The sequence below is a fragment of the Anomaloglossus baeobatrachus genome, chromosome 2 (assembly GCF_048569485.1).
Source record: "Anomaloglossus baeobatrachus isolate aAnoBae1 chromosome 2, aAnoBae1.hap1, whole genome shotgun sequence".
Taxonomy (NCBI): domain Eukaryota; kingdom Metazoa; phylum Chordata; class Amphibia; order Anura; family Aromobatidae; genus Anomaloglossus; species Anomaloglossus baeobatrachus.
Window position 1 is genome coordinate 389,426,521 of NC_134354.1, and position 26,071 is coordinate 389,452,591.

Consider the following 26,071-nt stretch of genomic DNA (forward strand, 5'->3'; position numbering starts at 1 on the left):
ATGTAGGAAGAAGAGCTTATATTAAAGCAGGCATTTAGGCAGGGTTGTACACTTGCATCCTTAAGTGGCTTTCATGTGGCACCAAAAGGTGTTTTTAGCCTTGTTTATTGTAATCAATAAATAAAGAATAAAAAAAAATTATGTGGCGTCCCCCTTTATTTTGATTACCTGCCAAGGTAAAGCAGACAGCTGCAGGCTAGCATTACTCGGCTGGAAAGGTCCATGGTTATGTGGCCCTACTGAGCCTAAAATAGCCTAGGCACCCCATAATTCACGCATCACATTAGTTGCACCAATTCTGACACTTTTCCACAGCTCTTCCCAGTTGCCCTGGTACATTGCTAATCGAGTTAACGGTTTATGGGTTGATTTCAGCTGCGTAGTGTCAGCTCTCATCCAACCCAGTGGTTAATAATGGAAAGGAGTCTAGTAGACACCCCCATTACTGACCCAATAAGTATAATAGGAATAAAATCTCACACACAGAAAAATATAGTTTACTTGAATAAAGGCAAAAATAGAAGAATAGAAAATAAACCCATGAATATCCGACACAATCAATGGTGTAGTGGTCCCACGAAATCCCCTGAATTTTTACTTCAACCTATGAGACATATTGGGCCTGGCACTGACCAGCAGTGACTCTAGAGGTCATGCCCAATCAGTGCCTGAGCCAGAATTTCTTAGCGCGGTGACATCACTGAGATCAAACAAATTGGGGTCAAACAGGAAAACACCTATTCTAATGGGTACTTTAAATGCTGCGACATCGCTAGCATTTGCTAGCGATGTCGAGCGCGATTGCACCGGCCTCTGTCGTATGGCCGATATGTGGTGATCGCTGCCGTAGCGAACGTTATCGCTACGGCAGCGTCACACGCACATACCTGCTCTGTGACGTCGCTGTGACCGGCGAACCGCCTCCTTTCTAAGGGGGCGGTTCGTTCAGCGTCACAGCGACGTCACAGCAGTGTCACTGAACCTGAACCGCCTCCCAATAGAAAAGAAGGGGAGGAGATGAGCGACCGGAACATCCTGCCCACCTCCTTCCTTCCTCCTTTTCCGGTGGACGCAGGTAAGGAGATGTTTGTCGTTCCAGCGGCATCACACATAGCGATGTGTGCTGCCGCAGGAACGACAAACAACATTGTACCTGCAGCAGCACCGATATTATGGAAATGAGCGACGTGTCAACAAGCAACGATTTTGCGCTTGTTGATCATCACTCATTTGTGTTACACGCTACGATGTCGCTACCGGCGCCAGATGTGCGTCACTAACAACGTGACCCCGACGATTTATTGGCAGCGATGTCGCAACATGTAAAGTACCCCTAAGAAGCAAAGACAGAGCTATCCAGGGAAGCAGAAGTTATAGCTTGCAGCTGGAAGCTTTAGAAGGGCATAGTGCCTTTCAGTAGACGGAAGCCAGGAACTCATAGCTTTAGTTGGACAATACACACACCCATTCTGTCCGGCTGGAAAGTACTATAGGTCACAGCCACTCTAACGTTAGTGGATGGAAAGAGTCTGCGCTGTTTAGAAATTCTTGTTCTAAGATCTCTTCTGTCACCAGCACTGCCCACAGAAAGAACAGGGCGATACCTGATGACAAAAGCAGACATTGCAGGAACAAGTTGTGGTACAGTTGTGACACTTATACTCACCTAATCCAGGCTCCCCTTCCAAAGCGGCCACTGTCTCCGCTCCTATCCAGGATAGCAGTGGGTACTGGACCATTCGCTTACAGATGCAAATACAATTGATTGCAGGGACAGAGCAATGACCTTGACCCTGAGCTTGATGAGCAGTGGGAAGATGACAGGAAGTCAGCAATTTACTTTAAAGTTCCCCCTAAGAAACGCAAGAGGAAGTTCCGTAGGTGGGTGCCTACACTGCCTAACCCTCATCCTGGCCATGCCTATGAATGAAGGCAAAGATGCTGGGCCGTTAGGGTTCTGCATTTCTTCACCAGAGAGGGCCAGTGCTTGTAGATCGCTTCGGGCGGGGTGGGCAACACTTACTGTACTTTTCAGGGCAGCGAACCTCACCTTGCAGCCAGCCACTACCGTGGATGTTTTAGATAGAAACAGAACACTAGAGAACTCTTAGCAAAATAATTGTAAATGGTTTATTAATTCTTACACCTTTACGACAAACACGACCACACTTATCTGGTTCTTCTCCGGCTGTTTCCCACGCTACGCCGTCTGACCTATCCCGATGCCTGGGACCTAGTCTTTCAGGTGATGTGCCTATGCTGCTTCCCCCTGTTTTTCTCTCCTCATGGTCCACTCACTTCCGCAGACAGCTTCTAGTCTCTCGACGTCCCTAGGCTAGTCCCACTGATTACTGAGGGTGCCTAGAATATATCTTAGGGATAGTCCAAATATTTAAAAGGTTGGCTTACCCCTTAATATATAAACAATGTATTTTACCACTGTATGCAAAAATACAAGCATCTATAGGTGACTAAATTATTCTACCATCTGCTCCATTTATAATATAAATAAACCAGATGGTGACAGAAGGGAAGAAGTGTGTTGTTCATTGTATCTTTATGTTATTCACAATGACTTTTTCTGTGCTAAAAGAAAAGAACCTATGTGGAAAATTGCTGTAAAATGGCAAACAACATGAACAAGCCTAAAACACACTATATGATGCTGTGAGTCAGTATGAAAAACAGACAACTAAGGCACTCCCTACAGTAATATCATTCAATATGTGAAAGAGTATGTGATGTGTAGATTAGCGTCTTCCCTTTGTTGTTGATGGCATTTCTGTCTTACAGCAGTCTGTTATTTGTTGCGGAGGTCAAGTTAAATGTGCAAAAAACACAAAAAAAATCAACAAACAGCTTAGAATGTTAAAAAAGGAAATAAACTTCACCTTACCAATCCCTCACCACTCTGTTCTGACACTTACCGGTCCCCGGATAGTCTCTATGTCACCCCGCAGAAGATCTTTTACCATCTAGACACCCGACTAATGATTTGCTAAACCCGACTAATGATTTGTTGCAGCGGTTAAGTAGCTGAATGGCAGACGATCAACTGTGGGGAAGTATAGAGAGCGACATGGGTTTGGTAAAGTCGGTATTTTTATTATTTTAGTAACATTTTAAGTTGATTTTAGAAATATTCTTTATGGCTGGACAATCCTTAGGATATGAGCACTCCAAGATTTCTGAGTAGTTTTTTTAATATGTCCGTGTTTTCAAAAAATATTTGAACAGCCGCTTAAATAATGATTGAAAGATTCTGTTGTAATCCTCTTGTTTTTTATATATTCAATCTTTTTAAGCATTTTTTTTTTCAACAGTTTTTCAAAAATGTCTGGTGGAGCAAAAGTGCACCTCATGTCTGTGAAGAGGCTCCTGATTGAAACCACTCCAAACTGGGCACTGTTTAATTAAAAAAGCTACAGAAAATACTTCTGGGAAAAAAAACATTTCCAAAACAGCTACAGGAAACTCCCCCAAAAACTTACAAAAGAAGGAGTGTTTCCTGAAGCATCTTCCACTGGAAAACATTGATTTTGATTGCTTTTAAAAACTCTGTGAGTCCATGGTTTAATATGAATAATCTGTGTGGGATATCAGAAAATACAGTGCCTACAAGTAGTCTTCAACCCCCTGCAGATTTAGCAGGTTTGATAAGATGCAAATAAGTTAGAGCCTGCAACTTCAAACAAGAGCAGGATTTATTAACAGATGCATAAATCTTACAAACCAATAAGTTATGTTGCTCAGTTAAATTTTAATAAATTTTCAACATAAAAGTGTGGGTCAATTATTATTCAACCCCTAGGTTTAATATTTTGTGGAATAACCCTTCTTTGCAATTACAGCTAATAATCGTCTTTTATAAGACCTGATCAGGCCGGCACAGGTCTCTGGAGTTATCTTGGCCCTCTCCTCCATGCAGATCTTCTCCAAGTTATCTAGGTTCTTTGGGTGTCTCATGTGGACTTTAATCTTGAGCTCCTTCCACAAGTTTTCAATTGGGCTAAGGTCAGGAGACTGACTAGGCCACTGCAACACCTTGATTTTTTCCCTCTTGAACCAGGCCTTGGTTTTCTTGGCTGTGTGCTTTGGGTCGTTGTCTTGTTGCAAGATGAAATGACGACCCATCTTAAGATCCTTGATGGAGGAGCGGAGGTTCTTGGCCAAAATATCCAGGTAGGCCGTACTATCCATCTTCCCATGGATGCGGACCAGATGGCCAGGCCCCTTGGCTAAGAAACAGCCCCACGGCATGATGCTGCCACCACCATGCTTGACTGTAGGGATGGTATTCTTGGGGTCATATGCAGTGCCATCCAGTCTCCAAACGTCACGTGTGTGGTTGGCACCAAAGATCTCGATCTTGGTCTCATCAGACCAGAGAACCTTGAACCAGTCTGTCTCAGAGTCCTCCAAGTGATCATGAGCAAACTGTAGACGAGCCTTGACATGACGCTTTGAAACCTTACGGGCTCGTCTGGAACGGAGACCATTGCGATGGAGTACGTTACTTATGGTATTGATTGAAACCAATGTCCCCACTGCCATGAGATCTTCCCGGAGCTTTTTCCTTGTTGTCCTTGGGTAAGCCTTGACTCTTCGGACAAGCCTGGCCTCTTCACGGGTGGAAACTTTCAAAGGCTGTCCAGGCCGTGGAAGGCTAACAGTAGTTCCATAAGCCTTCCACTTCCGGATGATGCTCCCAACAGTGGAGACAGGTAGGCCCAACTCCTTGGAAAGGGTTTTGTACCCCTTGCCAGCCTTGTGACCCTCCACGATCTTGTCTCTGGTGGCCTTGGAATGCTCCTTTGTCTTTCCCATGTTGACCAAGTATGAGTGCTGTTCACAAGTTTGGGGAGGGTCTTAATTAGTCAGAAAAGGCTGGAAAAAGAGATAATTAATCCAAACATGTGAAGCTCATTGTTCTTTGTGCCTGAAATACTTCTTAATACTTTAGGGGAACCAAACAGAATTCTGGTGGTTTGAGGGGTTGAATAATAAATGACCCTCTGAATAAACTTTTCACAATTTAAAAAAAAAAAATAAAAAAATTAATAATATTCTTTTTTGCTGCAGTGCATTTCACACTTCCAGGCTGATCTACAGTCCAAATGTCACAATGCCAAGTTAATTCCGAATGTGTAAACCTGCTAAATCTGCAGGGGGTTGAATACTGCTTGTAGGCACTGTAGGTATCTTCTAGAAAAAAAATGTTTGTGGTATGTGCAAATGGTGACATTTACAGTTGAAACCAGAAGTTTACATACTCTATCTAAAAAGACACATCTGCATGTTTTTCTCACTATCTGACAGGAAATCAGGATAAACATTTCCTGTTTTAGGTGAATTAGGAACCAAAATTATTTATATTTGTCAAATGCCAGAATAATGAGCGAGAGAATTCTTTTACTCATTTTTATTACTTTCTGCAAAGTCAAAGGTTTACATACACATATCCTTTAAATAATATGGGACAGCCTATGTGATGTCATGTCTTTGGAAGCTTCTGATAGGTTTATTGGCAACATTAGAGTTAATTAGAAACACACCTGTGGATGTATTTTAAAACACACCTGAAACACACTGCTTCTTTGTGTAGCATCATTGGAAAGTCAAAAGAAATCAGCCAAGATCTCAGGAAGAGAATTGTGGATTTGCACGAGCCTGGTTCATCCTTGGGTACAATTTCCAGATACCTGAAGGTGCCTCGTTCATCTGTAGAAACAATTATACGCAAGTACAGACAAGATGGGAAAGTCCAGCCATCATACCACTCAGGAAGGAGACGGGCTCTGTTTGCCAGAGATGAAAATGCTTTGGTCAGACATGTGCATATCTGTAATAGGGGGAAGAGAGGGGCAGTGGCTGAGATTTCTCAAGCTTCTTCAGTTAATTGCTGGTGGTTACTTTCCCTCTCTTTCCCTGTCTGTCTCTTTCCCTGTCAGTCTGTTTCTTTGTCTGTGTCTGTCTGTTTGTGTCTGTCTCTTACTCTGTCTATGTCTGTTTCTTACCCTGTCTGTGTCTGTCACTTTCCCTGGCTGCATTGTGACACGCCAACATTCCAACTAAGGGCGTGGCTGCGCATTTTTCTGAAGTTCTGGCTGCACTGTGGCTCCCAGCTCCATTCGCTTTAATGGAGGCAGGTTTTTTGGTGAATAACTGTAAAGAGCGGGGTTAAAATTTCCCCTCAAAACATAGCCTATGATGCTCTCGGGGTCCAGAAGTCTGAGTGTGCAAAATTTTGTGGCTGTAGCTGCGACGATGCAGATGCCAATCCCGGACACACACACACACACACACACACACAGAGCACCACACACACACACACACACACACACACACGCACACACGCACACACGCACACACGCACACACGCACACACACGCACACACACACACACACACGCACACAGCACCACACACACACACATATACACACACATTCAGCTTTATATATTAGATGATGGGATAGATTTCATATGAGTTCCCACAAAATATCTCCGTGAAGTATAAATTGTCCAATCACATACTGTAATGCATTCCCCAAACTTTACATGTCTTACAAGTCTGCTTTTGTCACCTGATTCACCTTTTGTTTGCTACCATAGATAACTAGGGTGTATCACACAAATAGACAACTGTACCCATTAGATAAGATCAGGCTATCAGGTATAGTAAGAGATGATGCCTGCAGGTGGCCTGATTTAATTAACAGAGGCACCAAACTCTAGACACTTCATAGTGACCATCAGATATGAAACCATCTTCAATCAGATACAGGAGGCATGTATACCCCAGCCTGTGTTTAAATATGAGGCCACTGGAGTGTATAGGCTATTCATTCTCTCTCTGGACAGTCTTCTTTCTCTGACTCTTCACCTATGTTTCAGAGCTATAACTCTCATCCTCCTATCCCTCAGCTCTAAACTATTTCTCTCTCCAGATACATATATCTCTCTCCCTCTTTCTGTCCCTCTCTTTATATCTCTCTCTCTCTTGCTGCCTATTTTGCAGTGTCCCATCATCTGGAACAGCTCATGGTGCCAGTCCTGGAGACTAGGGGGTACTTCTCACATAGCGAGATCGCTAGCGAAATCGCTCCTGAGTCACAGATTTTGTGACGCACCAGTGACCTCATCAGCGATCTCGCTGTGTGTGACACTAAGGGGTACTTTGCACGCTGCGACATCACAAGCCGATGCTGCGATGTCGAGCGCGATAGTTCCCGCCCCCGTCGCAGCTGCGATATCATTGTGATAGTTGCCGTAGCGAACATTATCGCTACGGCAGCTTCACATGGACTCACCTGACCTGCGACGTCGCTCTGGCCGGCGACCCACCTCCTTATTAAGGGGGCGAGACGTGTGGCGTCACTGTGACGTCACATGGCAGGCGGCCAATAGGAGCGGAGGGGCGAAGATGAGCGGGATGTAAACATTCCACCTACCTTCTTCCTTCCGCATAGCCGACGGGAGCCGCGGTGACGCAGGTAGGAGATGTTCCTCGCTCCTGCGACTTCACACACAGCGATGTGTGCTGCTGCAGGAGCGAGGAACAACATCGGACCGTCGCGTCAGCGTAATTATGGAATTCGCCGATGCTACACCAATGATACGATTATGACACTTTTGCGATCGTTAATCAAATCATCTAGGATTTGCACTACGATATCGCCTGCGACGCCGGATGTGCGTCACTTTCCATTTAACCCCATCGACATCGCACCTGCGATGTCGTAGTGTGCAAAGCCCACCTAAGCAGCGACCTGGCCCCTGCTGTGAAATTGCTGATCGTTACACACAGTGCTGGTTCATTTTTTGCTCGTTGCTCTCCCGCTGTGAAGCACACATCGCTGTGTTTGACAGCGAGAGAGCAACTATCTGAATGTGCAGGCAGCAGGTAGCCGGCGTCTGGAAGCTGTGGACACTGGTAACCAAGGTACACATCGGGTCACTAAGCAAAGCGCTTTGCTTGGTTACCTGATATTTACCTTGGTTCCTAGCGTACGCCGCTCTCAGGCTGCCAGTGCTGGCTCCCTGCACACGTAGCCGGAGTACACATTGGGTAACTAAGAGAAGCGCTTTGCTTAGTAACCCTATGAGTACCCTGGCTTCGAGTGCAGGGAGCCAGCGCTAAGCGGTGTCCGCTGGTAACCAGGGTAAATATCGGGTAACCAAGCAAAGCATTTTGCCTAGTTACCCGATATTTACCTTGGTTACCAAGCGCAGCATCGTTTCCATGAGTCGCCGCTGGTTGGTGGTTGGTCACTGGTCGCTGGTGAGATCTGCCTGATTGACAGCTCACCAGCAACCATGTAGCGACGCACCAGCGATCCTGACCAGGTCATATTGTGGTCGGAATCGCTGGTACGTCGTTTAGTGAGACTGTACCCTAAGTATCATTAACGTTTGCTTTGCTTCCCTCCAGATTGCATTGCGGTATTAACCCCTTTATCCTCAAAGGGACAGTTAGTGATAGGAAATTTGGGTGGACATTCGTGTATGTGTGACGTGGGTGGGAATTCATAGAATATTGTGGGTTTTGTGTTATTGGCTATTGTGCTTTTTGTTGTGGTAGTGAGTAGCAATATATATATATACTATAGACTTTTGAATGTGTTTAATAAATATTGTTTATTAGTACACAGTTTCGTTTCAGTTAGTCGCTGAGGGTATATATAATATTTTACAGCAAAGAAATATATACCATTAAGTGCGTTTTTATGTTAATCATATATTAATTATTGTTAGTCAAATCTGATAATAATTAATATCAGGTGTTAGCCTATATTATATTATTAACAAGCCGGCTTATTGGCGATAATAATTAATATTGGCGCTAGTCCTGCTACAGTGTCGATATAGCAGGTTCTTGGCCGTCCTAATCTTCTTTGGCTACTGACCGATCCAGGCATGAAGTCTTTCTCCAACAACTGATCATAATAAGCTAATTTCTGTTTGGGACCCTTATGGTTCAAACTCCAAAGTGACACTAATAACTGGGCCACTTTTAGCTGAACCCAGACCTCATACTGCCTTGTTATAATCCTACGTTGTACATTGGGGCCGTCAGTGCACCCAACTCTCAACAGGAGGCCATCTTAAAGAGCCATCAAACCCCCACCAAATCCTAGCAAGATTTCAATTCTTATCCATGAGCATTGCCATGTATGTATAAATTCAAGTAAATGAGGATAAAAAGCAATACCAGACATAATCACTAGATGATAGTCTGCAAAAAGCAAAATTCATAATGTGAAACAGCAGTTTAAGGACAATATGGCAACAATCTGAGTAAGGTTTCCATGTCCTACTGGAGCACAAAGCCTGAAGATTATTTTTCTTTTTAATGAGCAGAATCCATTTGTGTATATTTTATTAGATCAAATTAGACACTTTTTTTTCCAGATGAAACCATTTATTATTTGTGATTTGGTTATAGAGATGAATGACTACTCTATGGTTAGATGAGCAGAGATTTTCCATCTTCTCTGGCAAAATATACGAGACAGTTGAGGATTATTATGATGTTTTCCACTATGTCTCTTGGCATGCACTCATTTATCATCTTCTTTAGGTATTGGGGGTCATTATAGGAGGAAAGATCTTCGGTTTTTGCATGTCTATCCTTCGTTACCCCATAGGTGTTGACTATGTACTCTGTAAAGTGTGGGTGCACTGTTGGGTTGTAGCCAAATTTCCTCAGCTCATCCATGGTGTGATTGTAGCGCTGGTACAACTCATATCTTAATTTCTCATCAACTTTTCCAGTCGCTGGAATTGTGGTCACCTGTAATCATAATATAGACCTTTAATATACTGGGGTAATCACAATATGGATTGGCTATTATAGCTAAAATCGGCAAATCTATTGACAAACACATTTCTGCCTGGCTAAGCTTTTATTATTCAAGGTGATGGCTCAATTTTTCCATCAGATTATGGAGAAGTAAGTGCTTGATGTAAAGAGTACACTTCCAAAAATGCAATCTATCATAAAATCTGTCCAAAAACTGAACAACAAAATAAGGAATGCTGGGAGATTTCAGCTCAGAGGCTGCAGAATTATTAATATAGCTCTGAACTATAGTACAGACTGTGACTTGGGACCAATACAACCCAATCATGGGATTTTATTGCACAATTATCTTTTTTTGTACTATAATTCTATAAGGAACTTGTAAAATGTGCTCCAAACATGGATTTCAAATAGCAAGTTTTACTTTTGCAGATGAAAGATGCTTTAGATTATTATTATTATTTATTATTATTATAGCGCAATTTATTCCATGGCGCTTTACAAGTGAAAGAGGTCTACGTACAACAATCATTAACAATACAAAACAGACTGGTATAGGAGGAGAGAGGACACTGCCCGCGAGGGCTCACAGTCTACAGAGGATGGGTGATGGTACAATAGGTGAGGACAGAGCTGGTTGCGCAGTGCTGTTCTGGACTGATGGTTATTGTAGGTTGTAGGCTTTGAAAATAATTATCTCACTTCTTGGGATAAAGGATTTGGGGTGTACTCACTTGAGTTCTTTTTTTCCTACATAGGAGGAATTGGTAAATAAGGTAACCAACACTGGGAGGAGAACCCTTGTGGTTATAAGCCATAAGTATATTTGACCTTGTCCACATAATAAAACATCAGCCATAATGAAGGCCTTGTCTACTTTTCCATATTCTACTACATGTAGATGCAATTTTGTTTGAAGAATTCACACAGTGACCACTTTACTACATTTTAAAAAAAATAAAAATAAAAAAATATAATAAAAATCTCATTTTTTTAATAGTAACTTTAGTTTTCTCACCTGTATAATCTTCTCCTTTATATTTGGTACTCGGTATCCATACATTCGTTGTTGCTCCAGGAAGATGGCACTCAGAATCCGGCGGTCCAGCTGAAAGGCCAGCTCTCCGACAATGCGCTGACACTTCTTAATGTTTTCAAGGTCTATAAAAGTTCAATAGTAAAATTAGGGTTAGTGAAATCCCTACAATGACATATATTGAGAATATAGATATAAGAATTGTCACCTAGGTGTGGGCCTGAATTGACCATTTGTGCTTCTTCTCTGAGGTCTAGAACATATAAATAATATTAAAATTAGTTGTACGTAATAAACATTAATGATAAAACTCCCTTGATAATAACCATACACCAGGGATGTGATAAACAGGTATCAGTCATACCCGGGGCTTGGAGCCTGAGGGCGCCCGACAGGTTTTACTGCTACAAAACTAGACCTACAAATCATGAATAGATATGGTGGACATCCCCCTTATAGTTAATCCATGATAAACCCTGAATGATAAGATCTACCGAAACATTTCAGGTTCTATCTAAACAATTCATGGTCATAAATCATCATAATTATGTTCTTGGACAAATGCAATTGTTCAAAAATGTGGAGTAATATATGAAATATCAAATATCAAGAGAATACTAAAGTAATAAACATAACTCACAATGATGTTGTGATATTTCTGTATTTTTTTTCTCTTTCATGCCTAGAATACAAAAAATAGTAATCTGTATCTCCATGTCTGGCTTCCTATCACTTATACAAGAGAATGAACTGAAGGTAAAAAATGTGTTCACCAATCAAAACCATTCTATACATTGTTTCTCCAGATTCTACCAATCTCATTAGGAAATGTTAACATCAGCCCATTACAAATTCTGATTTGGTGGAAACTCCTTTGTGTTATCCCAGTTTTACCATTGTGGTCTTTCTTGTGTTGTCCAGGAGGTGTTATAATTTGAGCTTTTCTTTCATGCTCTTTTAAAGTACAGCGAAGCTCCACGTTCTCCTGCATTAGCCCCATCAGTTTACGCAGCTTCGCATTCTCTTTTAGTAGACGCAAACTCTCGGTGTTGAAGGCTTCTTCATCACTAGAATATAAACCAGGATTGTCCATGTTGTAATTAGTAGAAGCTCCTGAAAACATCCTAACAGAAATTCTTCACCAGGTGAATGTCTGAGATGGAACACTGGGGAAACCTAATATTCTAAGTTCTGTGATGTCACCGGCAGCGTCACTGAGACCTGATAATGAGCTCATCGGTCATTGCAGGCAATAGGAATTTACCACATTGGAACAATAAGTACATGACTTGTATTGTGTGACCACGGGAATAACAATTTAACAGTATTAATTATAGAAAAATGAGAAACCAGTGCAATAAAAATGTTTTCTTTTGTAGGTTCCGTTTTGGGGTTTTTTTGTCCTCCATTCAGGTTTAAAAATCTGAACCTATTTATTCATTGCATCCCAATAGTCTATATTTTTTGGTCTTCACTTAGATGGGTAATACTAACAGGGTAATTATGCAAAGTAGTCTAAAGACACTCACCCCCACCCCCCAGGGAATCCTATGAGCAACACCCCTTTGATAAAGACCATAAACATTAGTATAATGAGCACACCAAATAAAATGGCCAAAATCTCTGCAACTGCATGGTGGATTTAAAATAAAAAAAATCTACAAAATACGCATGGGAGCAGCAAGAGTAACATAATAGTAAAAATTGGCAATTTTTGACCTAGTGAGAGGTTTTCATTAAGACGATGTGACAGATTATACCTATTATTAAAATTTACATTTTATTGATATGCATTAAAAGCTAAACTCAAAACAAAGAAATTCACAAAGTGAAGGTTGCCGAAATACCATTAGTTTCCTAATCAATCTCCATGAAACACTAGAGAGGTGAGGGGTATATAAGCTTGTTATTCAAATAGCTTAGACAATCGACACAGATAAAGGGGAAAAAAGATTTTGTTAACTTTTCCTTATTGTTACCCTTTTGGAATATATTCCTGCCTACCAATGGAGTACATCCTTACTTAACCGATGCCCCCATTCCTCAGCAGCTCTCCGTTTCCTTCACCGTTGCTTTCCCTCTCTGCAACTGTTTTTCAGCCACCAAACAAGCGGGATTGCGTGCCAACCACAGCAATGCCGTAGGCATGTTGGCTACTGGTATTGTTATAATTGGCCAGCATGCTGCACTTCAGAGAGACTTGATGTACGAAGAAGAGCTTATATTAAAGCAGGCATTTAGGCAGGGTTGTACTCTTGCATCCTTAAGTGGCTTTCATGTGGCACCAAAAGGTGTTTTTAGCCTTGTTTATTGTAATCAATAAATAAAGAATAAAAAAAAATTATGTGGCGTCCCCCTTTATTTTGATTACCTGCCAAGGTATAGCAGACAGCTGCAGGCTAGCATTACTCGGCTGGAAAGGTCCATGGTTATGTGGCCCTACTGAGCCTAAAATAGCCTAGGCACCCCATAATTCACGCATCACATTAGTTGCACCAATTCTGACACTTTTCCGCAGCTCTTCCCAGTTGCCCTGATACATTGCTAATCGAGTTAACGGTTTATGGGTTGATTTCAGCTGCGTAGTGTCAGCTCTCATCCAACCCAGTGGTTAATAATGGAAAGGAGTCTAGTAGACACCCCCATTACTGACCCAATAAGTATAATAGGAATAAAATCTCACACACAGAAAAATATAGTTTACTTGAATAAAGGCAAAAATAGAAGAATAGAAAATAAACCCATGAATATCCGACACAATCAATGGTGTAGTGGTCCCACGAAATCCCCTGAATTTTTACTTCAACCTATGAGAAATATTGGGCCTGGCACTGTCCAGCAGTGACTCTAGAGGTCATGCCCAATCAGTGCCTGAGCCAGAATTTCTTAGCGCGGTGACATCACTGAGATCAAACAAATTGGGGTCAAACAGGAAAACACCTATTCTAATGGGTACTTTAAACGCTGCAACATCGCTAGCATTTGCTAGCGATGTCGAGCGCGATTGCACCCGCCTCTGTCGTATGGCCGATATGTGGTGATCGCTGCCGTAGCGAACGTTATCGCTACGGCAGCGTCACACGCACATACCTGCTCTGCGATGTCGCTGTGACCGGCGAACCGCCTCCTTTCTAAGGGGGCGGTTCGTTCAGCGTCACAGCGACGTCACAGCAGTGTCACTGAACCTGAACCGCCTCCCAATAGAAAAGGAGGGGAGGAGATGAGCGACCGGAACATCCTGCCCACCTCCTTCCTTCCTCCTTTTCCGGTGGACGCAGGTAAGGAGATGTTTGTCGTTCCAGCGGCAACACACATAGCGATGTGTGCTGCCGCAGGAACGACAAACAACATTGTACCTGCAGCAGCACCGATATTATGGAAATGAATGACGTGTCAACAAGCAATGATTTTGCGCTTGTTGATCATCACTCATTTGTGTTACACGCTACGATGTCGCTACCGGCGCCAGATGTGCGTCACTAACAACGTGACCCCGACGATTTTTTGGCAGCGATGTCGCAACATGTAAAGTACCCCTAAGAAGCAAAGACAGAGCTATCCAGGGAAGCAGAAGTTATAGCTTGCAACTGGAAGCTTTAGAAGGGCATAGTGCCTTTCAGTAGACGGAAGCCAGGAACTCATAGCTTTAGTTGGACAATACACACACCCATTCTGTCCGGCTGGAAAGTACTATAGGTCACAGCCACTCTAACGTTAGTGGATGGAAAGAGTCTGCGCTGTTTAGAAATTCTTGTTCTAAGATCTCTTCTGTCACCAGCACTGCCCACAGAAAGAACAGGGCGATACCTGATGACAAAAGCAGACATTGCAGGAACAAGTTGTGGTACAGTTGTGACACTTATACTCACCTAATCCAGGCTCCCCTTCCAAAGCGGCCACTGTCTCAGCTCCTATCCAGGATAGCAGTGGGTACTGGACCATTCGCTTACAGATGCAAATACAATTGATTGCAGGGACAGAGCAATGACCTTGACCCTGAGCTTGATGAGCAGTGGGAAGATGACAGGAAGTCAGCAATTTACTTTAAAGTTCCCCCTAAGAAACGCAAGAGGAAGTTCCGTAGGTGGGTGCCTACACTGCCTAACCCTCATCCTGGCCATGCCTATGAATGAAGGCGAAGATGCTGGGCCGTTAGGGTTCTGCATTTCTTCACCAGAGAGGGCCAGTGCTTGTAGATCACTTCGGGCGGGGTGTGCAACACTTACTGTACTTTTCAGGGCAGCGAACCTCACCTTGCAGCCAGCCACTACCGTGGATGTTTTAGATAGAGACAGAACACTAGAGAACTCTTGGCAAAATATTTGTAAATGGTTTATTAATTCTTACACCTTTACGACAAACACGACCACACTTATCTGGTTCTGCTGCGGCTGTTTCCCACGCTACGCCGTCTGACCTATCCCGATGCCTGGGACCTAGTCTTTCAGGTGATGTGCCTATGCTGCTTCCCCCTGTTTTTCTCTCCTCATGGTCCACTCACTTCCGCAGACAGCTTCTAGTCTCTCGACGTCCCTATGCTAGTCCTACTGATTACTGAGGGTGCCTAGAATATATCTTAGGGATAGTCCAAATATTTAAAAGGTTGGCTTACGCCTTAATATATAAACAATGTATTTTACCACTGTATGCAAAAATACAAGCATCTATAGGTGACTAAATTATTCTACCATCTGCTCCATTTATAATATAAATAAACCAGATGGTGACAGAAGGGAAGAAGTGTGTTGTTCATTGTATCTTTATGTTATTCACAATGACTTTTTCTGTGCTAAAAGAAAAGAACCTATGTGGAAAATTGCTGTAAAATGGCAAACAACATGAACAAGCCTAAAACACACTATATGATGCTGTGAGTCAGTATGAAAAACAGACAACTAAGGCACTCCCTACAGTAATATCATTCAATATGTGAAAGAGTATGTGATGTGTAGATTAGCGTCTTCCCTTTGTTGTTGATGGCATTTCTGTCTTACAGCAGTCTGTTATTTGTTGCGGAGGTCAAGTTAAATGTGCAAAAAACACAAAAAAAATCAACAAACAGCTTAGAATGTTAAAAAAGGAAATAAACTTCACCTTACCAATCCCTCACCACTCTGTTCTGACACTTACCGGTCCCCGGATAGTCTCTATGTCACCCCGCAGAAGATCTTTTACCATCTAGACACCCGACTAATGATTTGCTAAACCCGACTAATGATTTGTTGCAGCGGTTAAGTAGCTGAATGGCAGACGATCAACTGTGGGGAAGTATAGAGAGCGACATGGGTTTGGTAAAGTCGGTATTTTTATTATTTTAGTAACATTTTAAGTTGATTTTAGAAATATTCTTTATGGCTGGACAATCCTTAGGATATGAGCACTCCAAGATTTCTGAGTAGTTTTTTTAATATGTCCGTGTTTTCAAAAAATATTTGAACAGCCGCTTAAATAATGATTGAAAGATTCTGTTGTAATCCTCTTGTTTTTTATATATTCAATCTTTTTAAGCATTTTTTTTTTCAACAGTTTTTCAAAAATGTCTGGTGGAGCAAAAGTGCACCTCATGTCTGTGAAGAGGCTCCTGATTGAAACCACTCCAAACTGGGCACTGTTTAATTAAAAAAGCTACAGAAAATACTTCTGGGAAAAAAAAACATTTCCAAAACAGCTACAGGAAACTCCCCCAAAAACTTACAAAAGAAGGAGTGTTTCCTGAAGCATCTTCCACTGGAAAACATTGATTTTGATTGCTTTTAAAAACTCTGTGAGTCCATGGTTTAATATGAATAATCTGTGTGGGATATCAGAAAATACAGTGCCTACAAGTAGTCTTCAACCCCCTGCAGATTTAGCAGGTTTGATAAGATGCAAATAAGTTAGAGCCTGCAACTTCAAACAAGAGCAGGATTTATTAACAGATGCATAAATCTTACAAACCAATAAGTTATGTTGCTCAGTTAAATTTTAATAAATTTTCAACATAAAAGTGTGGGTCAATTATTATTCAACCCCTAGGTTTAATATTTTGTGGAATAACCCTTCTTTGCAATTACAGCTAATAATCGTCTTTTATAAGACCTGATCAGGCCGGCACAGGTCTCTGGAGTTATCTTGGCCCTCTCCTCCATGCAGATCTTCTCCAAGTTATCTAGGTTCTTTGGGTGTCTCATGTGGACTTTAATCTTGAGCTCCTTCCACAAGTTTTCAATTGGGCTAAGGTCAGGAGACTGACTAGGCCACTGCAACACCTTGATTTTTTCCCTCTTGAACCAGGCCTTGGTTTTCTTGGCTGTGTGCTTTGGGTCGTTGTCTTGTTGCAAGATGAAATGACGACCCATCTTAAGATCCTTGATGGAGGAGCGGAGGTTCTTGGCCAAAATATCCAGGTAGGCCGTACTATCCATCTTCCCATGGATGCGGACCAGATGGCCAGGCCCCTTGGCTGAGAAACAGCCCCACGGCATGATGCTGCCACCACCATGCTTGACTGTAGGGATGGTATTCTTGGGGTCATATGCAGTGCCATCCAGTCTCCAAACGTCACGTGTGTGGTTGGCACCAAAGATCTCGATCTTGGTCTCATCAGACCAGAGAACCTTGAACCAGTCTGTCTCAGAGTCCTCCAAGTGATCATGAGCAAACTGTAGACGAGCCTTGACATGACGCTTTGAAACCTTACGGGCTCGTCTGGAACGGAGACCATTGCGATGGAGTACGTTACTTATGGTATTGATTGAAACCAATGTCCCCACTGCCATGAGATCTTCCCGGAGCTTTTTCCTTGTTGTCCTTGGGTAAGCCTTGACTCTTCGGACAAGCCTGGCCTCTTCACGGGTGGAAACTTTCAAAGGCTGTCCAGGCCGTGGAAGGCTAACAGTAGTTCCATAAGCCTTCCACTTCCGGATGATGCTCCCAACAGTGGAGACAGGTAGGCCCAACTCCTTGGAAAGGGTTTTGTACCCCTTGCCAGCCTTGTGACCCTCCACGATCTTGTCTCTGGTGGCCTTGGAATGCTCCTTTGTCTTTCCCATGTTGACCAAGTATGAGTGCTGTTCACAAGTTTGGGGAGGGTCTTAATTAGTCAGAAAAGGCTGGAAAAAGAGATAATTAATCCAAACATGTGAAGCTCATTGTTCTTTGTGCCTGAAATACTTCTTAATACTTTAGGGGAACCAAACAGAATTCTGGTGGTTTGAGGGGTTGAATAATAAATGACCCTCTGAATAAACTTTTCACAATTTAAAAAAAAAAAATAAAAAAATTAATAATATTCTTTTTTGCTGCAGTGCATTTCACACTTCCAGGCTGATCTACAGTCCAAATGTCACAATGCCAAGTTAATTCCGAATGTGTAAACCTGCTAAATCTGCAGGGGGTTGAATACTGCTTGTAGGCACTGTAGGTATCTTCTAGAAAAAAAATGTTTGTGGTATGTGCAAATGGTGACATTTACAGTTGAAACCAGAAGTTTACATACTCTATCTAAAAAGACACATCTGCATGTTTTTCTCACTATCTGACAGGAAATCAGGATAAACATTTCCTGTTTTAGGTGAATTAGGAACCAAAATTATTTATATTTGTCAAATGCCAGAATAATGAGCGAGAGAATTCTTTTACTCATTTTTATTACTTTCTGCAAAGTCAAAGGTTTACATACACATATCCTTTAAATAATATGGGACAGCCTATGTGATGTCATGTCTTTGGAAGCTTCTGATAGGTTTATTGGCAACATTAGAGTTAATTAGAAACACACCTGTGGATGTATTTTAAAACACACCTGAAACACACTGCTTCTTTGTGTAGCATCATTGGAAAGTCAAAAGAAATCAGCCAAGATCTCAGGAAGAGAATTGTGGATTTGCACGAGCCTGGTTCATCCTTGGGTACAATTTCCAGATACCTGAAGGTGCCTCGTTCATCTGTAGAAACAATTATACGCAAGTACAGACAAGATGGGAAAGTCCAGCCATCATACCACTCAGGAAGGAGACGGGCTCTGTTTGCCAGAGATGAAAATGCTTTGGTCAGACATGTGCATATCTGTAATAGGGGGAAGAGAGGGGCAGTGGCTGAGATTTCTCAAGCTTCTTCAGTTAATTGCTGGTGGTTACTTTCCCTCTCTTTCCCTGTCTGTCTCTTTCCCTGTCAGTCTGTTTCTTTGTCTGTGTCTGTCTGTTTGTGTCTGTCTCTTACTCTGTCTATGTCTGTTTCTTACCCTGTCTGTGTCTGTCACTTTCCCTGGCTGCATTGTGACACGCCAACATTCCAACTAAGGGCGTGGCTGCGCATTTTTCTGAAGTTCTGGCTGCACTGTGGCTCCCAGCTCCATTCGCTTTAATGGAGGCAGGTTTTTTGGTGAATAACTGTAAAGAGCGGGGTTAAAATTTCCCCTCAAAACATAGCCTATGATGCTCTCGGGGTCCAGAAGTCTGAGTGTGCAAAATTTTGTGGCTGTAGCTGCGACGATGCAGATGCCAATCCCGGACACACACACACACACACAGAGCACCACACACACACACACACACACACACACACGCACACACGCACACACGCACACACGCACACACACGCACACACACGCACACAGCACCACACACACACACATATACACACACATTCAGCTTTATATATTAGATGATGGGATAGATTTCATATGAGTTCCCACAAAATATCTCCGTGAAGTATAAATTGTCCAATCACATACTGTAATGCATTCCCCAAACTTTACATGTCTTACAAGTCTGCTTTTGTCACCTGATTCACCTTTTGTTTGCTACCATAGATAACTAGGGTGTATCACACAAATAGACAACTGTACCCATTAGATAAGATCAGGCTATCAGGTATAGTAAGAGATGATGCCTGCAGGTGGCCTGATTTAATTAACAGAGGCACCAAACTCTAGACACTTCATAGTGACCATCAGATATGAAACCATCTTCAATCAGATACAGGAGGCATGTATACCCCAGCCTGTGTTTAAATATGAGGCCACTGGAGTGTATAGGCTATTCATTCTCTCTCTGGACAGTCTTCTTTCTCTGACTCTTCACTTATGTTTCAGAGCTATAACTCTCATCCTCCTATCCCTCAGCTCTAAACTATTTCTCTCTCCAGATACATATATCTCTCTCCCTCTTTCTGTCCCTCTCTTTATATCTCTCTCTCTCTTGCTGCCTATTTTGCAGTGTCCCATCATCTGGAACAGCTCATGGTGCCAGTCCTGGAGACTAGGGGGTACTTCTCACATAGCGAGATCGCTAGCGAAATCGCTCCTGAGTCACAGATTTTGTGACGCACCAGTGACCTCATCAGCGATCTCGCTGTGTGTGACACTAAGGGGTACTTTGCACGCTGCGACATCACAAGCCGATGCTGCGATGTCGAGCGCGATAGTTCCCGCCCCCGTCGCAGCTGCGATATCATTGTGATAGTTGCCGTAGCGAACATTATCGCTACGGCAGCTTCACATGGACTCACCTGACCTGCGACGTCGCTCTGGCCGGCGACCCACTTCCTTATTAAGGGGGCGAGACGTGTGGCGTCACTGTGACGTCACATGGCAGGCGGCCAATAGGAGCGGAGGGGCGAAGATGAGCGGGATGTAAACATTCCACCCACCTTCTTCCTTCCGCATAGCCGACGGGAGCCGCGGTGACGCAGGTAGGAGATGTTCCTCGCTCCTGCGACTTCACACACAGCGATGTGTGCTGCTGCAGGAGCGAGGAACAACATCGGACCGTCGCGTCAGCGTAATTATGGAATTCGCCGATGCTACACCAATGATACGATTATGACACTTTTGCGATCGTTAATCAAATCATCTAGGATTTGCACTACGATATCGCCTGCGACGCCGGATGTGCGTCACTTTCCATTTAACCCCATCGACATCGCACCTGCGATGTCGTAGTGTGCAAAGCCCACCTAAGCAGCGACCTGGCCCCTGCTGTGAAATTGCTGATCGCTACACACAGTGCTGGTTCATTTTTTGCTCGTTGCTCTCCCGCTGTGAAGCACACATCGCTGTGTTTGACAGCGAGAGAGCAACTATCTGAATGTGCAGGCAGCAGGTAGCCGGCGTCTGGAAGCTGTGGACACTGGTAACCAAGGTACACATCGGGTCACTAAGCAAAGCGCTTTGCTTGGTTACCTGATATTTACCTTGGTTCCTAGCGTACGCCGCTCTCAGGCTGCCAGTGCTGGCTCCCTGCACACGTAGCCGGAGTACACATTGGGTAACTAAGAGAAGCGCTTTGCTTAGTAACCCGATGAGTACCCTGGCTTCGAGTGCAGGGAGCCAGCGCTAAGCGGTGTCCGCTGGTAACCAGGGTAAATATCGGGTAACCAAGCAAAGCATTTTGCCTAGTTACCCGATATTTACCTTGGTTACCAAGCGCAGCATCGTTTCCATGAGTCGCCGCTGGTTGGTGGTTGGTCACTGGTCGCTGGTGAGATCTGCCTGATTGACAGCTCACCAGCAACCATGTAGCGACGCACCAGCGATCCTGACCAGGTCATATTGTGGTCGGAATCGCTGGTACGTCGTTTAGTGAGACTGTACCCTAAGTATCATTAACGTTTGCTTTGCTTCCCTCCAGATTGCATTGCGGTATTAACCCCTTTATCCTCAAAGGGACAGTTAGTGATAGGAAATTTGGGTGGACATTCGTGTATGTGTGACGTGGGTGGGAATTCATAGAATATTGTGGGTTTTGTGTTATTGGCTATTGTGCTTTTTGTTGTGGTAGTGAGTAGCAATATATATATATACTATAGACTTTTGAATGTGTTTAATAAATATTGTTTATTAGTACACAGTTTCGTTTCAGTTAGTCGCTGAGGGTATATATAATATTTTACAGCAAAGAAATATATAACATTAAGTGCGTTTTTATGTTAATCATATATTAATTATTGTTAGTCAAATCTGATAATAATTAATATCAGGTGTTAGCCTATATTATATTATTAACAAGCCGGCTTATTGGCGATAATAATTAATATTGGCGCTAGTCCTGCTACAGTGTCGATATAGCAGGTTCTTGGCCGTCCTCTTCTTCTTTGGCTACTGACCGATCCAGGCATGAAGTCTTTCTCCAACAACTGATCATAATAAGCTAATTTCTGTTTGGGACCCTTATGGTTCAAACTCCAAAGTGACACTAATAACAGGGCCACTTTTAGCTGAACCCAGACCTCATACTGCCTTGTTATAATCCTACGTTGTACATTGGGGCCATCAGTGCACCCAACTCTCAACAGGAGGCCATCTTAAAGAGCCATCAAACCCCCACCAAATCCTAGCAAGATTTCAATTCTTATCCATGAGCATTGCCATGTATGTATAAATTCAAGTAAATGAGGATAAACAGCAATACGAGACATAATCACTAGATGATAGTCTGCAAAAAGCAAAATTCATAATGTGAAACAGCAGTTTAAGGACAATATGGCAACAATCTGAGTAAGGTTTCCATGTCCTACTGGAGCACAAAGCCTGAAGATTATTTTTCTTTTTAATGAGCAGAATCCATTTGTGTATATTTTATTAGATCAAATTAGACACTTTTTTTTCCAGATGAAACCATTTATTATTTGTGATTTGGTTATAGAGATGAATGACTACTCTATGGTTAGATGAGCAGAGATTTTCCATCTTCTCTGGCAAAATATACGAGACAGTTGAGGATTATTATGATGTTTTCCACTATGTCTCTTGGCATGCACTCATTTATCATCTTCTTTAGGTATTGGGGGTCATTATAGGAGGAAAGATCTTCGGTTTTTGCATGTCTATCCTTCGTTACCCCATAGGTGTTGACTATGTACTCTGTAAAGTGTGGGTGCACTGTTGGGTTGTAGCCAAATTTCCTCAGCTCATCCATGGTGTGATTGTAGCGCTGGTACAACTCATATCTTAATTTCTCATCAACTTTTCCAGTCGCTGGAATTGTGGTCACCTGTAATCATAATATAGACCTTTAATATACTGGGGTAACCACAATATGGATTGGCTATTATAGCTAAAATCGGCAAATCTATTGACAAACACATTTCTGCCTGGCTAAGCTTTTATTATTCAAGGTGATGGCTCAATTTTTCCATCAGATTATGGAGAAGTAAGTGCTTGATGTAAAGAGTACACTTCCAAAAATGCAATCTATCATAAAATCTGTCCAAAAACTGAACAACAAAATAAGGAATGCTGGGAGATTTCAGCTCAGAGGCTGCAGAATTATTAATATAGCTCTGAACTATAGTACAGACTGTGACTTGGGACCAATACAACCCAATCATGGGATTTTATTGCACAATTATCTTTTTTTGTACTATAATTCTATAAGGAACTTGTAAAATGTGCTCCAAACATGGATTTCAAATAGCAAGTTTTACTTTTGCAGATGAAAGATGCTTTAGATTATTATTATTTATTATTATTATAGCGCAATTTATTCCATGGCGCTTTACAAGTGAAAGAGGTCTACGTACAACAATCATTAACAATACAAAACAGACTGGTATAGGAGGAGAGAGGACACTGCCCGCGAGGGCTCACAGTCTACAGAGGATGGGTGATGGTACAATAGGTGAGGACAGAGCTGGTTGCGCAGTGCTGTTCTGGACTGATGGTTATTGTAGGTTGTAGGCTTTGAAAATAATTATCTCACTTCTTGGGATAAAGGATTTGGGGTGTACTCACTTGAGTTCTTTTTTTCCTACATAGGAGGAATTGGTAAATAAGGTAACCAACACTGGGAGGAGAACCCTTGTGGTTATAAGCCATAAGTATATTTAACCTTGTCCACATAATAAAACATCAGCCATAATGAAGGCCTTGTCTACTTTTCCATATTCTACTACATGTAGATGCAATTTTGTTTGAAGAATTCACACAGTGACCACTTTACTACATTTTAAAAAAAATAAAAAAATATAATAAAAATCTCATTTTTTTAATAGTAACTTTAGTTTTCTCACCTGTATAATCTTCTCCTTTATATTTGGTACTCGGTATCCATACATTCGTTGTTGCTCCAGGAAGATGGCACTCAGAATCCGGCGGTCCAGCTGAAAGGCCAGCTCTCCGACAATGCGCTGACACTTCTTAATGTTTTCAAGGTCTATAAAAGTTCAATAGTAAAATTAGGGTTAGTGAAATCCCTACAATGACATATATTGAGAATATAGATATAAGAATTGTCACCTAGGTGTGGGCCTGAATTGACCATTTGTGCTTCTTCTCTGAGGTCTAGAACATATAAATAATATTAAAATTAGTTGTACGTAATAAACATTAATGATAAAACTCCATTGATAATAACCATACACCAGGGATGTGATAAACAGGTATCAGTCATACCCGGGGCTTGGAGCCTGAGGGCGCCCGACAGGTTTTACTGCTACAAAACTAGACCTACAAATCATGAATAGATATGGTGGACATCCCCCTTATAGTTAATCCATGATAAACCCTGAATGATAAGATCTACCGAAACATTTCAGGTTCTATCTAAACAATTCATGGTCATAAATCATCATAATTATGTTCTTGGACAAATGCAATTGTTCAAAAATGTGGAGTAATATATGAAATATCAAATATCAAGAGAATACTAAAGTAATAAACATGACTCACAATGATGTTGTGATATTTCTGTATTTTTTTTCTCTTTCATGCCTAGAATACAAAAAATAGTAATCTGTATCTCCATGTCTGGCTTCCTATCACTTATACAAGAGAATGAACTGAAGGTAAAAAATGTGTTCACCAATCAAAACCATTCTATACATTGTTTCTCCAGATTCTACCAATCTCATTAGGAAATGTTAACATCAGCCCATTACAAATTCTGATTTGGTGGAAACTCCTTTGTGTTATCCCAGTTTTACCATTGTGGTCTTTCTTGTGTTGTCCAGGAGGTGTTATAATTTGAGCTTTTCTTTCATGCTCTTTTAAAGTACAGCGAAGCTCCACGTTCTCCTGCATTAGCCCCATCAGTTTACGCAGCTTCGCATTCTCTTTTAGTAGACGCAAACTCTCGGTGTTGAAGGCTTCTTCATCACTAGAATATAAACCAGGATTGTCCATGTTGTAATTAGTAGAAGCTCCTGAAAACATCCTAACAGAAATTCTTCACCAGGTGAATGTCTGAGATGGAACACTGGGGAAACCTAATATTCTAAGTTCTGTGATGTCACCGGCAGCGTCACTGAGACCTGATAATGAGCTCATCGGTCATTGCAGGCAATAGGAATTTACCACATTGGAACAATAAGTACATGACTTGTATTGTGTGACCACGGGAATAACAATTTAACAGTATTAATTATAGAAAAATGAGAAACCAGTGCAATAAAAATGTTTTCTTTTGTAGGTTCCGTTTTGGGTTTTTTTTGTCCTCAATTCAGGTTTAAAAATCTGAACCTATTTATTCATTGCATCCCAATAGTCTATATTTTTTGGTCTTCACTTAGATGGGTAATACTAACAGGGTAATTATGCAAAGTAGTCTAAAGACACTCACCCCCACCCCCCAGGGAATCCTATGAGCAACACCCCTTTGATAAAGACCATAAACATTAGTATAATGAGCACACCAAATAAAATGGCCAAAATCTCTGCAACTGCATGGTGGATTTAAAATAAAAAAAATCTACAAAATACGCATGGGAGCAGCAAGAGTAACATAATAGTAAAAATTGGCAATTTTTGACCTAGTGAGAGGTTTTCATTAAGACGATGTGACAGATTATACCTATTATTAAAATTTACATTTTATTGATATGCATTAAAAGCTAAACTCAAAACAAAGAAATTCACAAAGTGAAGGTTGCCGAAATACCATTAGTTTCCTAATCAATCTCCATGAAACACTAGAGAGGTGAGGGGTATATAAGCTTGTTATTCAAATAGCTTAGACAATCGACACAGATAAAGGGGAAAAAAGATTTTGTTAACTTTTCCTTATTGTTACCCTTTTGGAATATATTCCTGCCTACCAATGGAGTACATCCTTACTTAACCGATGCCCCCATTCCTCAGCAGCTCTCCGTTTCCTTCACCGTTGCTTTCCCTCTCTGCAACTGTTTTTCAGCCACCAAACAAGCGGGATTGCGTGCCAACCACAGCAATGCCGTAGGCATGTTGGCTACTGGTATTGTTATAATTGGCCAGCATGCTGCACTTCAGAGAGACTTGATGTACGAAGAAGAGCTTATA

At 42.0% G+C, this 26,071-nt stretch overlaps 2 protein-coding genes across 6 annotated transcripts; both read right to left on the bottom strand.

Annotated features, from left to right (window-relative positions):
- Positions 1 to 9,439: 9,439 nt before the first annotated feature.
- Positions 9,440 to 11,971, bottom strand: LOC142290151 (speriolin-like protein). 3 transcript variants are annotated; one of them, XM_075334090.1, is made up of 5 exons: positions 11,734 to 11,971; positions 11,480 to 11,521; positions 11,048 to 11,092; positions 10,822 to 10,964; positions 9,440 to 9,794 (listed from the first exon to the last, which is right to left on the bottom strand). In XM_075334090.1, exons 1-5 carry the CDS (start codon positions 11,960 to 11,962, stop codon positions 9,468 to 9,470), a joined length of 786 nt encoding a protein of 261 aa, XP_075190205.1. In that variant the 5' UTR covers positions 11,963 to 11,971; the 3' UTR covers positions 9,440 to 9,467. The 3 variants fall into 3 exon arrangements, with proteins under 3 accessions (XP_075190205.1, XP_075190206.1, XP_075190207.1); XM_075334091.1 differs by lacking the exon at positions 11,480 to 11,521; XM_075334092.1 differs by lacking the exon at positions 11,048 to 11,092.
- Positions 11,972 to 22,456: 10,485 nt separating this feature from the next.
- LOC142290152 (speriolin-like protein) lies at positions 22,457 to 24,979 on the bottom strand. Of its 3 annotated transcripts, XM_075334093.1 has the most exons (5): positions 24,742 to 24,979; positions 24,488 to 24,529; positions 24,056 to 24,100; positions 23,830 to 23,972; positions 22,457 to 22,811 (listed from the first exon to the last, which is right to left on the bottom strand). In XM_075334093.1, exons 1-5 carry the CDS (start codon positions 24,968 to 24,970, stop codon positions 22,485 to 22,487), a joined length of 786 nt encoding a protein of 261 aa, XP_075190208.1. In that variant the 5' UTR covers positions 24,971 to 24,979; the 3' UTR covers positions 22,457 to 22,484. The 3 variants fall into 3 exon arrangements, with proteins under 3 accessions (XP_075190208.1, XP_075190209.1, XP_075190210.1); XM_075334094.1 differs by lacking the exon at positions 24,488 to 24,529; XM_075334095.1 differs by lacking the exon at positions 24,056 to 24,100.
- Positions 24,980 to 26,071: the final 1,092 nt, after the last annotated feature.